Source organism: Lygodium microphyllum, chromosome 19, assembly GCF_053477565.2.
Source record: "Lygodium microphyllum isolate KBCC chromosome 19, Lygodium_microphyllum_v1.1.10, whole genome shotgun sequence".
NCBI classification, from domain to species: Eukaryota; Viridiplantae; Streptophyta; class Polypodiopsida; order Schizaeales; family Lygodiaceae; genus Lygodium; species Lygodium microphyllum.
The window spans coordinates 44,208,817-44,225,761 of record NC_141153.1 but is presented as its reverse complement, the minus strand read 5'-3'; the positions used below and the strand labels follow the sequence as shown (position 1 = coordinate 44,225,761).

General features: G+C 43.3%; 1 protein-coding gene across 3 annotated transcripts in view; it reads left to right on the top strand.

Annotated features, from left to right (window-relative positions):
* Nucleotides 1-2,816: 2,816 nt before the first annotated feature.
* LOC148019803 (uncharacterized) overlaps nt 2,817-16,945 on the top strand; it is a 46,480-nt gene continuing 32,351 nt past the window's right edge. Inside the window, exons 1-2 of one of the 3 annotated variants that reach the window (XM_087699982.1) lie at nt 2,817-3,180; nt 3,319-3,925. In XM_087699982.1, the coding sequence (XP_087556108.1) occupies nt 3,643-3,925 (283 nt within the window). In that variant the 5' untranslated portion in view covers nt 2,817-3,180; nt 3,319-3,642. Of the gene's footprint in view, nt 3,181-3,255; nt 3,926-16,945 lie in introns of all 3 variants that reach the window. The other 2 variants (XM_087699979.1, XM_087699980.1) reach the window with 2 other exon arrangements.

Here is a 16,945-nt window from a genome sequence, read left to right as displayed (position 1 = left end):
AGAGAGAGAGAGAGAGAGAGTGTGTGTGTGTGTGTGTGTGTGTGTGTGTGTGTGTGTAAGTGTGCCTAGGCCCTACAATGAGAGAGAGGAGGAGAGGGGAGGGAAGGGGCTTTTAATTAAAAAGGGGAGGGGAAAGAGAAAAGAAGAGATTACACGTGAAAGAGAGGGGAGGAGAGGGGGTCTTAATTGAGAAAGGGAGGTTTGGAAAAGGGGGTAGGTTCAGGAAGCCCTCTGGAGGTTCAGGGCTTTCTGAACCTACAACAAAAATAATATAGTAGTAAAATGAGGGAAAACTGATCCTCTAAGGTTATTGCTTTGTAAAACATAACTCTTTAAAGTTCAAGTCAAACAAAGTCAACAAATAAATTTTAGGCCTTGTCTCTAATTATGTTTCTTGAATCTACTCATCCTAAGTGATTGGGCTTTGATACTATGAGAGATGAACTTGCCTCAAAAAACTAGGGAGTTACATTAGGTAACTGCCTACTCCCTTGTCCTAAGTGTCAGCACCCAGATCCCATGGAACACATGGGCTTAGATAGTTAGGTTACTTCTAGTTCTACCTTGCAAGGAAGCATCCAACTTAAGCCATGAGGATGGATTTGTGTGATCAATCATAACTTGAAGTGGGCAAGCACTATAGTTGGTTCAATGAGAGTGAGAAATAAGGGGTGTTATAACCATGTTTCCCTTGCAAGCTAGAGTTAGATTTTCCAATCCAAGATGGGGTCAAGGCAATAGATGGTCTATCCTAATTGGATTCAATTGACTACTAAAAGGTTATTGCCAAATTCTAGCTTGGGAACCTTGTAAACAAGGGGAAGCAATGATATGATGTAGTACACATTTAGAAAACACTCCAATCACTTTCTTACTTTTTAAGTATTCGAAGTGGAACTATAATGAATATTATGGGAAAGTACATGCAAACAATTATTTATATATATAAACCTTGAAGGATAGATAAAAAATGCCAAAGATATGATTTACGATGCTTAAAGGATATAGGTTCAAAAGACTAAGGGCTACTATGTAGTAGATAAATATATTATCAAACCCTTGGTATTCAACTTGTTGACCTTACCATAGATCCAACCATGAAAAACACATGCCTTGAGTTTCATCCAAGAAGCATAAGAATTGATGTCCTTAAAAACCAAATTGTTTTGAGATTTCCCAAAAGATCTAGCACAATAACAACTCTTAATAAGCAAAGCAATGGGCATAAGGAGCAATAACCAACTCTCATTGTGACACATTTGCAAGACATTGTATCAGTCAATCTCTAGAAAATCTCTCACCTAAGAACACAAGTATGAGACCTAACTCCCAAAAGTGACTTAAGTAAAAGGAAATAAGCCAATCTCTATCAATCTCGAGATAAAGTAACCCTAAACAAATCAAGATCCAAGCTTGCTTAGTTCTAAATTCAAAGGTAGTTATTTAGTCTTTTAAAGTAGTTTAAAGAAGTCTTTTCTTGGGATTACTCTAAGATGAAAGGTCTCACCCCAAGTTTTAGCAAGTGTGATGTTGCCTCTAATTGGCAACATTGGTACCTCACCATACGAGGCATAAATTTCTTTAGGGTAAATTGAGACTAGACATCTTCCACCAAGTTAGCATTAAAATTCGAGATTTCTACATTTGAAAAGCATATTTGTAATGGACATGACTGAAAGCCTAAAGTGGGACATCTATTAGAACCAAAAGTCTCTTCTTTAGATTTATTTGTGATTTAAGATCTATGAGCATCTCTTGGCCATCACATGTCTAGGTCTTAGAACTTTTGTGATTTTTCTCTCTTAGGGTGGTGTCACACCCAACTTTAAACTAGACGTTGTCGAAGTCTTTATGTTGGCTACCTTTATCTGTTAGATTCTTGGAAAGTCTACGTGAGTGCTTGGGTGCATGCAACACCCTTTGGTTGGGGATCATGTCTTGGATGCACACATGTCAAAAGGATGTGGGCCTGTAGATACTTGGTTATTGGTTAATTGTTTTGTAGGGTTATTGAGAGTAGAAGAACATTACGCATGTCAAGAGGATGTGGGTCCAAAAATCATAGATTTGGGATCATGTCTTGGATGAACATGTATAAGAAGATGTAGGTCCGATAGATCCTTGTAGGGCCATAACACTTAGGCTTGGGATCCTCTCTTGGATGGTGGACACATGTTAAAAGGATGTAGGTCCAGAACATCCTCGGTTAATTAATTGTTGTATATATGAGAGTAGAAGAACATTGCATGTGTCAAAAGGATTAAAGTCCAAAACTCATAGGTTTGGCATCATGTCTTGGATAGACACATGTAAAAAGATGTAGGTCTGGTAGATCCTTGTAGGCCTAGAATACTTAGGCTTGGGATAATCTATTGGATGGTCACATGTCAAAAGGATGCAGGTCTGGTACGTCCTTGGCTAATTAATTGTTGTATATTTGAGAGTAGAAGAACATTGCACTTGTCAAAAGGATGCAGGTCTGGTACATCCTTGGTTAATTAATTGTTGTATATTTGAGAGTAGGAGAACATTGCATGTGTCAAAAGGATGTGGGTTCGAAATGCATAGGTTTGGGATCATGTCTTGGATGGACACGTGTAAAAAGATGTAGGTCTGGTAGATCCTTCTAAGCCCGAAATACTTGGGCTTGGGATCATCTCTTTGATGGACATGTGTCAAAAAGGTACGTCCTTCGTTCGTTAATTGTTGCGTGTGCGTGTGCGTGTGCGTGTGTGTGTGCGTGTGCGTGTATGTATGTATGTATGTATGTATAATTATATAGGCTACATAGACTCGAGAGTCGAGAGGATAGAAGATCTTAATTAAAATGTTGTCCGAAAGAGTTGGCTAGCAATCGTCACGACCTTCAACAACGACGACGACGACACCACAAGACACGAATCACATGCGTCCCAGTCTCGGGAGCGACAAGGTTCAGCTGGAAAATTGGCTTGCCCTAGTCCACACACAGGCCTGAACACACGCCTTTCGCATCCTTTGATTCGCCGGTTGCATGCATCCCGCTTCGATTTCAAGTCGCTCCATGCAGCTATCCCACAGCAGGCCATGGAATCGCACAGGCGTTAATCGATTGCTTGTGCCTTCCTGCACTCTCGGTTTTGACAGACACCATTCTCGACTTTTAGTTCAAGTTGCGGATGTCTGCTTTACAAGCAACAGGTCAGCAATTGTTTGTCAGTGTATACTTTGTTTCCAATAATATACTGTGTATGCTCAGGTCAAGAAGCCCTGCAGTTAATGTCTCACAGAACATCACTTCTCGGATCACTTTGTTTGCGCTGCGGGATTCTGGTTCAGACATTTCAACAGGATAGCAACAACAATCGCAGCATCATCTCTTCACCGAAGGCTCAAGCCAGCTATCTGAAGTTTGGACAGTACGACAATAAACAGGCTGTCCGAACATGATGTCGGATCTCTTGCACAATACCCACTATTGCACTTTTCAAATCAGTGTGTTAACATGGATGTTGCTGGTAATCAAGTTGGCGGATTTAGTAAGTGTTACAAGGGAAAATCAAGTGACGTTTGGACACACTCCAGCTTGCAGGACACCCAGTTTTTAAACCCCTTAGAAATACGACTGGAACAGAGAAACGGTTCTTACTTCAGTAGAACCAAATGAATTCCTGTGAGACATCTGGTTGCTGTTGGAACGAGCAAGGACATTTACCCAGTCCAAGTTTTGAGTCAGAGGCTTGTTCTAGATTAAGTGACTTGCTGGGAGCACCTGGATGTTTGGTAGATCAGAAAAAGGAGGAATGGATTACAGAGGATCCATCTCCGGAAAATGCCATAGCAATCACAAACTCTGAGGATCACTGCACTTGCTATAGATTCAGTGAAAGTTCTAGAAATTCAAGCTATCAAAAATCTGCCTCTTCAGTGGAGTCCCTTGCTTATGGTAAGTGGCATTTTTCTCAACATAACATGAATGTGTGCAGTGAAGTTCAGAGAGAGTATATACTTTAAGATACACTGTATATGCTGAGTTGTTTTACTCTGTGCCAAACATTGAACCGGCTGTATATTTGCTCTGTATATGACATTTTCTTGGTGCAAACATTTTTTTAGTGGTCCTGCTATTCCTTAAAGCATTGTGGATGTTCTTAAGTGGTTCTATTAGTTGTGCATCAAAATCAATCATATGTGCAATATTATGAAGCCTGGTATCTGCTATGCAATTAATGACTGTGGCTGTGGAGCTCTGCTGCAGTCAATATGCAGAATTATTATTGTCTTTTTGCAGGTGCAATTTTAAATTCAAGCTCTTCAACAAGGATGTTCCAATTGTTACAGTTTGTATGGGTACTTATCTGGCAAACAGTAGCCTAGTGGAAATTGTATGTGTAGAGAAAGGTTTTGGAATACATGGATGAGGCGTCCAGTGCCAGTAAGAGTTGCAAATGTTGCTGCCATGTTTCAGTAACTTTTGGATGCAATTGAGGAGGACACTTGCTATTTTTCAAAAGGGGGTTATGTCACGGGGATGTGACTTATCTCTAGCTCTTTGGGTGGGTCGAGGACATAGCTATCTATTTTCCAAGAGGGGGATATGAGATGGGGTCATGATGTGTTTTTGGCTCTTTAGACGGTCCAGGACATTATATGAATTGTGTAGACATGGGCAGGTCCATCAGTTGCTATGGTTCTGGGAAGGAACAATGAATTAATTAATGTATAAGATTGTGCACACATTTAATTAATTCAATTTAAATGAACCCTTATTTGGAAAAAACAAGAAACTTTCATTTTAAAAAAATCTGGGTGTAGGCAAAGTTCAGGCCAATACACTTAAATTCAATGAAGTAATGGTGGAATGATTAATTCCCATTGATAGAGTTAGTTAAAACTCTGAAAAGCAAACGAGATGCAGAGAAAGCAAAAAAGTTTTAGCCATACATGGGCTGTTTCTGGGCAGATGGTGGCTTTATCAGTGCAGACCATAGCATCTCCAAAAGTCTTGCACCTGGTAGCATCAGATTGTGCTGTTTTTGGAGCTGGTGATTGTTGAAAGATGGAATGGTATGCTCTAATACCATGTTGAGAGATGATAGGGCTTGTGGGGAGAAATACAAAGTGTACGGCAAATGCTGAGACAAAGAAAGTTAGAAACATTGAAGAAGAAGATGAATGAAGAATGATGAACACTGAATCATGCTGATACAGTAGTGCAGAGCTTGGAGATGATTGTAGTGTCCTAGCTGATTGGGTGGTAGCACCTAGGGAGTGAAACGAAGTATTGAGGACAGTGGAATGTCAGAGTAGACACTGAAAGATGAAGGATAACAGTAGAGGGAGCGAAATGCAGTCCTCAAGGCTTCTTAGAGATGTTGAAATCTCTCTGAGATGATGGTGGCTGTCAAGGTGACCTCTGGGCAGTCCTTTTTAGGAGTGAAGAAAATGCAAAAACTGAGGTATTTGAGGTAGGGCTGATAAAGAGGGTGTGACTTGCTGTAGATGGCCTAAATTTATTGCAAACATAGCCTCCATAAGGTGGTTGATGGTTGGGAATTGTCGCCTAGGTGCTAGGGTGGAAATAGAAGCTGGAAAGACACAATAATGATGAAGATGATCTACTGTACTAGTACAAGGAGGAGCAAAACCAGCAAACACAGCTATGGAGATGATGAAGAACAGGCCGCTAGGCTGAATGGACTCTAAATGCAGCAATGTAGAGTGCCTAGAGTTGATAATTACGTGAAGAAGACCTCTAAAATGAAATTGGCTCCTAGTATGGATCAATTTGACAACACAATGAACTGAGATATCTGCCAAGGTAGGGGTGTGGACAGCAGTGGTAGAGGGCTGAGGCTGAAGGTGTAATGGGGGAATGATGAAGAATGAATGAGAGAGTGAGTGTAGAGTGAAGATGGATGAATGCCCATGCCCTATTTATAGGCACATAAGTCACCGAACTCTCTAGGGTGGTGCCCTGACTCTCTTGGGTTGCATTCTAACACTAATAAATGATACAAATATAGCCTTTTTGGGGATGTAAATGGAAAGCAAACTAGGAATTAAGGGAATACAATGAATTTAATGACGATGGTATCTCAACACCTCCTCTTAGGCCCAAGAAGGTTCCTAGCAGGAGTAAAAGAGACATGCTCCACACAATAATCAAAGTATTCAACGTGAAAAGAAACCTATAAGAAAGAATATTAGACATGGTGTGTTGACGGTGCCTAGAACTTGACCTTGGGAGAGAAGCAACTAGCTTCGTGTCTTTGTGTTGGTAAGAATATGAGGCTTAGCCACCAAGTCATGGCCAAAATATCCAAGGACCTAAACTAGGTGGAACCTTTAGATCCCACGTATTAAGGGGTGAGATGGTAGCTCGATGTCAACCACCCCATCCAATGGAAGATAAAGAATTCAAAGGCTTTTCGCCAAGGTGTGTGAAGGATCGCACAATGAGCAGTGACTCCCTTTGAATATGGAGTAATAGGATCCCCTTTTGAAGTCCCATTTGAATCTAAAAACTCAGGAATCATGACCTCCAGACTGTCAAGTGACAAGGAAGGATAATCGGTAGTGCCTTTTGAAATTGAGTAGAAGAGGGATGAGAGGGAGAGGTACCATAGGTAATCTCATTGATACTCTCATTCGAAGTCTATGTTCGTGGAGCCATACGAGGAAGAAGGGGAAATGTGTAACTTTTGTGGAGTTGTGGTGGGCAACAGCCTCTACCTCTCAACGGAGCATACTTTGAAGCTGAAGGAATCGAATAGCCTTGGTCTCTTAGCGGAGCGGATGGTTGAAAAGGCGGAATCCAATAGTCTTTGTCTCACAATGGAGTGGATTGCAGAGGCACGGACTATGGAAGCTACTAGACCCGAAAGTAGGTGGGGGGAATCTTCGTAGCACATTGTGGTGGTCTCTAGGAGGGCTTATTGTCTCATAAGGCCTTAGAGCATAAGGTCTTATTGCTTTGAGCATAAAACTTTGATAGTCGATGTATAATGATCTCTAGATTGTGTTGCCTAGATTGGCAAGGTGGCACTATCTGATCTTGCGTGCTAACATATACCAAGTCAACAATCTCTCCTGTGAGTACCTTCTCTCTCACAAAGTGGTAGTGCACCTCAATGTGTTTTGTCCTACCATAGAACACTGGGTTTCTAGCTAGCTGTATGCTGTTGATGTTGTCTCAGTGAATGATAATTAGACAATCTCCTTGCACATCCAAATCACCCAATAACATTTGCAACCATACAACCTCACATGTTGCCATAGCAGCACCTCTATACTCACAACAATCTCTCATGCGAGTACCTTCTCTCTCACAAAGTGGTAGTGCACCTCAATGTGTTTTGTCCTACTATAGAACACTGGGTTTCTAGCTAGCTGTATGCTGTTGATGTTGTCACAGTGAATGATAATTAGACAATCTCTCTGCATATCCAAATCATCCAATAACATTTGCAACCATACAACCTCACATGTTGCCGTAGCAGTACCTCTATACTCAGCCTTTGTACTCGATAATGCAACTGTATGTTGCTTTTTGCTACTCCATGTAACTTCTGCACTACCAAGGGAAAACATGAGTGTGCCTAGAGGCAGCTGTATATACTTTGGTGGGGCAGGGAGCAAAGGTCGATGACGATAATTTGTGGTTGGATGATCCATTCTTGCCGTAATAGGAACATCCAGTGATCCATGTTTCCATCTTTGGAGAAGCCATAGCACCAATGTGTCAAACCTGTAAACGGAGGGTGGTAGGGACAAGAAGATAATGGTATCTCTTAGATAATGTAATTGAAATAATTTGGAATCTAAAAATGTTGCCGATTCCACAATCTTTCTTTGCCTTCTTTGCATTCTTTGATGAAGAGAATCTTGAGCTCTCTGAGCACATCTGCTCTGATACCGAGTTGAAAGATGGGATGGTATGCTCTAATACCATGTTGAGAGACGGTAGGGCTTGAACTTTGCGGGGAGAAATAGAGTGTACAGAAAATGTCGAGATAAAGACACTCATAAACATTGAAGAAGAAGATGAATGAAGAATGATGAACACTGAATCATGTTGATACAATAGAGTGGAGCTCAGAGATAATTGAATTGTCTTGGCTACTCAAGTGGCAACATTGGAAGGAATTTGCAGTGTGAAGGGACCAAAATGCAGTCCTTTGGGCAAAGGTGTCAATGACAAGGAAAAGGGCCACTTTGTGTGGAGGGAGCAAAACACAGTTCTCAGGACAAGGGAATGTTGAAGTAGACATAGGAAGATGAAAGATAACAGCAGAGGGAGTGAAACACAGTCCTCAAGTTGTTATAGATATTGAAATCTCTCTGAGATGATGACTACTGTCAAGGTAATTGATGGGCAGCCCTTTAGGAGTGAAGAAAACATCAAAACGCAGGTATTTGATGTAGGGCTGATAAAGAGGGTGTAACTTGGTGTAGATGGCTTGAATCTATTGCAAACGCAGTCTCATAAAGTGGTTGATGGCTAGGAACTATCACCAAGGTATTGGGGTGGTAGCAGGTGACACAACTCCTTATCATATGCAGCAACCAATGCATGGGGTGCAAGGGCCAATGTATTCGGATACGACTAGTAATATGCATAACCCCATGTACAACAATATTGGCATGACGCTGGGGCACAAAGTGGCAAGTTCGGCAATGCATATATGTAGTCCACACTGTTTGGGACTCATGGTATTAATGTTGGTCATGCAAATGCTCTGTATAGTGTTGGTCACGAGGAAAAATGTAGCTAGTAATGCATGCAATGTATGGGAAAATGTATCTTGGTATGGCTAGTAGTATGCAAATTGCCATGCATAGTCACATTGCAATGGTTCAAAGTATGTAGACAAGAATGTTTTCCAATGCATTTGGTGCTCCTAGCATGTCAAGTACATGAGGGGCTAGTTAATTGGATGCAATGTTGTATATTAGTCAAGTTGGAATCGCAACAATGTGAAAGTATAAGCCATTGCAATGCTTAAGGGGAAGAAAGGCCTACGACCTAGTGGAGGTTTCAAGGCAAGTAAAGTTAGAGGTAGGCTTTAGCCAACTTTGTGGAGGACTATGCATTTTTGGCTTGCAGTTACGATTCTTCAATGATTGATTCGGCATTTAATGCTGTTGAAATGCAGCAAACATGGTATTTTGACAGTGGAGCTTTAAAGCGTATCACTTGTAGGAAGTGTTTATTTTTCTCTTTGCATTCAACCGCTACTGGGAAGCGTGTTACATATGCGAACAATAGTAGTTATGATGTTTGTGGCATCGGGACAATCACTATTATTGTTGTAAATGGTTCTACCTTCATGCTTCTAGATGTCTTGTTTGTGCCTGGCATTACAAAGACCTGTTGTCTATCTCTGCTTTTAACAAGCATGGCTTTCAAGTCATCTTTGAGAATGACAAATGCATTGTCAAAGACATTGAGATGGATTATGCACTAAGGCTGTTTGGGACCTTGTCCCTGTATAAGGTTTTGTTCTTATTGGATACCTATGATGCAGAGAAAGCAAAAAAGTTTTAGCCATACATGGGCTGTTTCTCGGCAGATGGTGGCTTTATCAGTGCAGACCATAGCATCTCCAAAAGTCTTGCACCTGGTAGCATCAGATTGTGCTGTTTTTGGAGCTAGTGATTGTTGAAAGACGGAATGGTATGCTCTAATACCATGTTGAGAGATGATAGGGTTTGTGGGGAGAAATACAAAGTGTACGGCAAATGCTGAGACAAAGAAAGTTAGAAACATTGAAGAAGAGGATGAATGAAGAACGATGAACACTGAATCATGCTGATATAGTAGTGCAGAGCTTGGAGATGATTGTAGTGTCCTAGCTGATTGGGTGGTAGCACCTGGGGAGTGAAATGAAGTATTGAGGACAGTGGAATGTTAGAGTAGACACTGAAAGATGAAGGATAACAGTAGAGGGAGCGAAATGCAGTCCTCAAGGCTTCTTAGAGATGTTGAAATCTCTTTGAGATGATGGTGGCTGTCAAGGTGACCGCTGGGCAGTCCTTTTTAGGAGTGAAGAAAATGCAAAAACTGAGGTATTTGAGGTAGAACTGATAAAGAGGGTGTGACTCGCTATAGATGGCAAACATAGCCTCCATAAGGTGATTGATGGTTGGGAATTGTCACCTAGGTGCTAGGGTGGAAATAGAAGCTGGAAAGACACAATAATGATGAAGATGATCTACTGTACTAGTACAAGGAGGAGCGAAACTAGCAAACACAGCTATGGAGATGATGAAGAACAGGCCGCTAGGCTGAATGGACTCTAAATGCAGCAATGTAGAGTGTCTAGAGTTGATAATTACGTGAAGAAGACCTCTAAAATGAAATTGCCTCCTAGTATGGATCAATTTGACAACACAATGAACTGAGAGATCTGCCAAGGTAGGGGTGTGGACAGCAGTGGTAGAGGGCTGAGGCTGAAGGTGTAATGGGGGAATGACGAAGAATGAATGAGAGAGTGAGTGTAGAGTGAAGATGGATGAATGCCCATGCCCTATTTATAGGCACATAAGTCACCGAACTCTCTAGGGTGGTGCCCTGACTCTCTTGGGTTGCATTCTAACACTAATAAATGATACAAATATAGCCTTTTTGGGGATGTAAATGGAAAGCAAACTAGGAATTAAGGGAATACAATGAATTTAATGACGATGGTATCTCAACACCTCCTCTTAGGCCCAAGAAGGTTCCTAGCAGGAGTAAAAGAGACATGCTCCACACAATAATCAAAGTATTCAACCTGAAAAGAAACCTATAAGAAAGAATATTAGACATGGTGTGTTGACGGTGCCTAGAACTTGACCTTGGGAGAGAAGCAACTAGCTTCGTGTCTTTGTGTTGGTAAGAATGTGAGGCTTAGCCACCAAGTCATGGCCGAAATATCCAAGGACCTAAACTGGGTAGAACCTTTAGGTCCCGCGTGTTAGAGATCAGCGCCTGTACGGTACGGGACTGCACAGTCCAGTCGGCTGCACAGTCGGACTGTGCAGTCGGACTGCCACGTGACAGTCCGACTGCCTGCAGTCCAGTCGGCTGCATTTAATGCAGCCAACTTGCCCTGGTTTTCGCCCAGTTTTCTGGCTATAAATAGCCGAGGATTCCAGCAGTCTCCTACACTTCTCTGCTCGCAGATTACAGACCGGTGGCACGCGCAGATTCCGTCTCTGTTCGCAGATTTCAGACAGGAGAGTGCAGATTGCAGCGGACTTCGAGGTGAACAGCAGGTTGCATCGTCGAGGTGGAGACGCGCAGTCCAGCGCACTGCGCCCGTGTATATATCTGCATATATTTGTATTCAGCACACTTTATACAGCAGATCTTCATCTTCCACTGTCTCTTTCTCTCTCTTCTCTCTCTGCATTCTCTCTCTCTCAGTCCTACGCTTTCGCACCGCTGCACTCTGACATGGTATCAGAGCAGTGTTAGAGGGCTGACTGAGCGCAGAACCAACCTGAAGAGGAGTTTCTATCGCGACACAAATCTATGTTTTCAACGTTTGAGGGCAGACAGGAGGGCTGCGCCTCGGAACAAGGCTGAAGCGAGCGTGGGCGCGCAGGAAAGGAGTCCAGGTGGTGGATTTGCTGCTGTTTACTGCTGTTTGACGCGGAGGAAGTTTGAGTTTTCAGCTTACAAGTGCAGGTTTTGCTTTTTCATCACCTCCGGCGGGTGAAGAAGTTTCAGGACGCAGAAGAGCCTTAGCAGGCTGAGTTTTCACAGTCAGACGGGGCTGCTTTTGCGTTTGTGAAGGCATTACAGGTGAAGATGTCTACAGAGATTGACTTGGAGTTCCAGACGATTATGGACTGGAAGGTGCTTGTCTTACCGGCTCTTCCCGCAGATCAGAAGCTCGACGGCGACAACTACCGCATCTGGCGCGTCATGATGTTGGCCATCCTTGAGTCCTATGATTTGGCGGAGCTTGTACAGGAGGAGATCGACCAACCCTCGGTAAGAGATGAGTCCAAACTCTCTTTCGAGGCTCGTGCGGAGTTGGCCAAGGCTCAGTCTCACTGGGACAAATTGAATGCCAGGATTCGTTCCTTTCTTTTTCTATCTTGTACTACAGCCATGATAGCTCACATCGAGTACTTGACGGTGGCTCGGGAGATATGGCTGGAGCTTGATCAGATGTACAATCGGATGACCCTTATGAAGAGGGTTTCTTTGGAGGTTCAGATGCGGACCCTGTTCGTAAACAAGTCTTCTTCGTCGCGGGAGCACATCAACAAGCTAAGATAGCTTCAGATGCAGGTTCAGAATGCGGGGAAACCGATTTCCTCCGAAGACATGGCGATCACACTCTTGTCCTAGTTGCCGCCACGATCCGGTACATTCTACTCTGCCCTTATTGCTTCGAGGCGAGAGTCAACTCTTCGTTGGGAAGAGTTGGTTACTATGGTCTTGGACCAAGAGGAACAGCTAAAGGGACAGAATGCTTTCAAGTCGGAGGCACTGACAGGTCAAGCTTCTCAGAAGAAGGGGAAGGACCAAAAGGAGAAGAAGGGGGCAAGGACAAGGACAAAGAATCCACATATCATATTTGTGGGAAGACTGGCCATTGGAAGAAGGATTGCTCTGACAAAGACAAGAAGGACACCAACAAGAAGGACACAAAGGATTCTGGAGCGGTGGCTGCACCCTCATCAGCTGCATTTCTTCATCTAGCTGTCATTGAGGACTCTTCACCGAATGCTTCTGATGCTGCGATGACGGCTCCCCAGGCTCGAGAGTGGATCGTTGATAGTGGTGCCTCCAGGCACATGACTCCTTCATCAGATGGTGTTGCCCAGTTGCGACCCTCGCGTGGACAGATTCTCATTGGAGATAGCTCTTCCGTGTCTATTGCGGGACGGGGTAAGATGCAGCTTATTCCAGATGGACGTGGTGGTACCCATACCTCAGAGGTCTTGCATGTACCAGGATTAGGGTATCATCTCCTGTCAGTTCATAAGATTTTCTCCCTTGGACTTTTGGTGGAGTTTGACAGTAACTCGGTGCGAGTTCTTGATCGTGGGTCAAGGAAGGTTCTATCATCCGGATATGAGGAGAACGGCATCTATAAATTGAAGTCTTCCACCGCCCTCTCTACTCTTCTTCTTACCTCTCAGACACAGTCAGAGTTATGGCATGCTCGGTTTGGTCACCTCAACTATGATTATCTTCGGAGGGCGTCTCGTGGACAGCTTGTTCGAGGGTTGCTGGATATAGTGGTGAGCCAGCAGCCATGTGTCTCCTGCATTCGTGGAAAGCAGCATAGGGATGCCATTCCCCACACAGCTTCGCGGCGGTCTACTTCACCGATGGAGCTTGTATCTACGGATCTATGTGGCCCTATGACGAACGAGTCCTTGCGTGGGAGCTCGTACTTCATGTTGATCGTAGATGACTACAGCAGGATGACATGGGCCTATTTCTTGGCATTAAAGTTAGAAGCTTTCTCCCACTTTAAGGATTGGCTTCTCTTTGAGGAGAACTGATCGGGCCGGAAGTTGAAGACCTTGCGATCCGACAAGGGCGGTGAATTTGTTTCTAATGAGTTTGCTCAGTTTTGTGCAGATAAAGGTATTCACCAGGAGTTTGCTAATACCAACACTCCTCAAGAAATTGGTATTTTTGAATGGAAAAACCGCAGTGTGATCGAGATGGCGCGCACCATGATGGAGCATCGACAGACCCCTCAGGTTCTATGGGCCGAGGCTGTGGTGTGCAGTTGGCTGCACAGTCGGACTGCCACGTGGCAGTCCGACTGCCTGCAGTCCAGTTGCAGCCGACTTGCCCTGGTTTTCGCCCAGTTTTCTGGCTATAAATAGCTGAGGATTCCAGTAGTCTCCTACACTTCTCTGCTCGCAGATTATAGACCGGTGGCACGCGCAGATTCTGTCTCTGTTCGCAGATTTCAGACAGGAGACAGTGCAGACTGCAGCGGACTTCGAGGTGAACAGCAGGTTGCATCGTCGAGGTGGAGACACGCAGTCCAGCGCACTGCGCCCGTGTATATATCTGCATATCTTTGTATTCAGCACACTTTATACAGCATATCTTCATCTTCCACTGTCTCTTTCTCTCTCTTCTCTCTCTGTGTTCTCTCTCTCTCAGTCCTACGCTTCCGCACCGCTGCACTTTGACACCGCGTATTAATTAAGGGGTGAGATGGTAGCTTGATGTCGACCACCCCATCCAATGGAAGATAAAGAATTCAAAGGCTTTTCGCCAAGGTGTGTGAAGGATCACACAATGAGCATTGACTTCCTTTGAATATGGAGTAATAGGATCCCCTTTTGAAGTCCCTTTTGAATCTAAAAACTCAAGAATCACGACCTCCAGACTGTCTGGTGACAAGGAAGGATAATCGGTAGTGCCTTTTGAAATTGAGTAGAAGAGGGATGGGAGGGAGAGGTACCATAGGTAATCTCCTTGATACTCTCATCGGAGTCTATGTTCGTGGAGCCATACGAGGAAGAAGGGGAAATGCGCAACTTTTGTGGAGTTGTGGGTGGGCAACAACCTCTACCTCTCGATGGAGCATACTTTGAAGTTGAAGGAATCGAATAGCCTTGGTCTCTTAGCGGAGCGGATTGTTGAAAAGGCGGAATCCAATAGTCTTTGTCTCACAATGGAGTGGATTGTAGAGGCACGGACTATGGAAGCTACTAGACCCGAAAGTAGGTGGGGGGGGAATCTTCGTAGCACATTGTGGTGGTCTCTAGGAGGGCGTATTGTCTCATAAGGCCTTAGAGCATAAGGTCTTATTGCTTTGAGTATAAAACTCTGATAGTCAATGTATAATAATCTCTAGACTGTGTTGCCTAGATTGGTAAGGTTGCACTATCTGATCTTGTGTGCTAACATATACCAAGTCAACAATCTCTCTTGCGAGTACCTTCTCTCTCACAAAGTGGTAGTGCACCTCAATGTGTTTTGTCCTACCATAGAACATTGGGTTTCTAGCTAGCTGTATGTTGTTGATGTTGTCTTAGTGAATGATAATTAGATAATCTCCTTGCACACCCAAATCACCCAATAACATTTGCAACCATACAACCTCACATGTTGCCATAGCAGCACCTCTATACTCACAACAATCTCTCATGCGAGTACCTTCTCTCTCACAAAGTGGTAGTGCACCTCAATGTGTTTTGTCCTACTATAGAACACTGGGTTTCTAGCTAGCTGTATGCTGTTGATGTTGTCACAATGAATGATAATTAGACAATCTCCCTGCATATCCAAATCATCCAATAACATTTGCAATTATATAACCTCACATGTTGCCGTAGCAGTACCTCTATACTCAGCCTCTGTACTCGATAAAGCAACTGTATGTTGCTTTTTGCTACTCCATGTAACTTTTGCACTACCAAGGGAAAACATGAGAGCGCCTAGAGGCAGCCGTATATGCTTTGGTGAGGCAGGGAGCAAAGGTCGACGACGACGATTTGTGGTTGAATGACGCATTCTTGCCGTAATAGGAACATCTAGCGGTCCATGTTTCCATCTTTGGAGAAGCCATAGCATCAATGTGTCAAACCTGTAAAGGGAGGGTGGTAGGGACAAGAAGATAATGATATCTCTTAGATAATGCAATTGAAATAATTTGGAATCTAAAAGTGTTGCCGATTCCACAATCTTTCTTTGCCTTCTTTGCATTCTTAGATGAAGAGGATCTTGAGCTCTCTGAGCACCTCTGCTCTGATACCGAGTTGAAAAACGGGATGGTATACTCTAATACCATGTTGAGAGACGGTAGGGTTTGAACTTTGCGGGGAGAAATAGAGTGTACAGAAAATGTTGAGACAAAGACACTCAAACATTGAAGAAGAAGATGAATGAAGAATGATGAACACTGAATCATGTTGAATGAATCATGTTGATACAATAGAGCAGAGCTCAGAGATGATTGAATTGTCTTGGCTAATCAAGTGGCAACATTGGAAGGAATTTGCAGTGTGAAGGGACCAAAACGCAGTCCTTTGGGCAAAGGTGTCAATGACAAGGAAAAGGGTTACTTTGTGTGGAGGAAGTAAAACACAGTTCTCAGGACAAGGGAATGTTGAAGTAGACATAGGAAGATGAAAGATAACAACAGAGGGAGTGAAACACAGTCCTCAAGTTGTTATAGATATTGAAATCTCTCTGAGATGAGGACTACTGCCAAGGTTATTGATGGGCAGCCCTTTAGGAGTGAAGAAAACATCAAAACGCAGGTATTTGATGTAGGGCTGATAAAGAGGGTGTAACTTGGTGTAGATGGCTTGAATCTACTGCAAATCCAGTCTCATAAAGTGGTTGATGGCTGGGAACTATCACCAAGGTATTGGGGTGGTAGCAGGTGACACAACTCCTTATCATATGCAGCAACCAATGCGTGGGGTGCAAGGGCCAATGTATTCGGGTATGACTAGTAATATGCGTAACCCCATGTACAACAATATTGGCATGATGCTGGGGCACAAAGTGGCAAGTTCGGCAATGCATATATGTAGTCCACATTGTTTGGGACTCATGGTATTAATGTTGGTCATGCAAATGCTCCGTATAGTGTTGGTCACGAGGAAAAATGTAGCTAGTAATGCATGCAACGTATGGGAAAATGTATCTTGGTATGGCTAGTAGTATGCAAATTGCCATGCATAGTCGCATTGCAATGGTCCAAAGTATGTAGACAAGAATGTTTTCCAATGCATTTGGTGCTCCTAGCATGTCAAGTACATGAGGGGCTAGTCAATTGGATGCAATGTTGTATATTAGTCAAGTTGGAATTGCAACAATGTGAAAGTATAAACCATCGCAATGCTTAAGGGGAAGAAAGGCCTACAACCTAGTGGAGGTTTTTCAAGGCAAGTAAAGTTAGAGGTAGGCTTTAGCCAACTTTATGGAGGACTATGCATTTCTGGCTTGCAGTTACGATTCTTCAATGATTGATTCAGC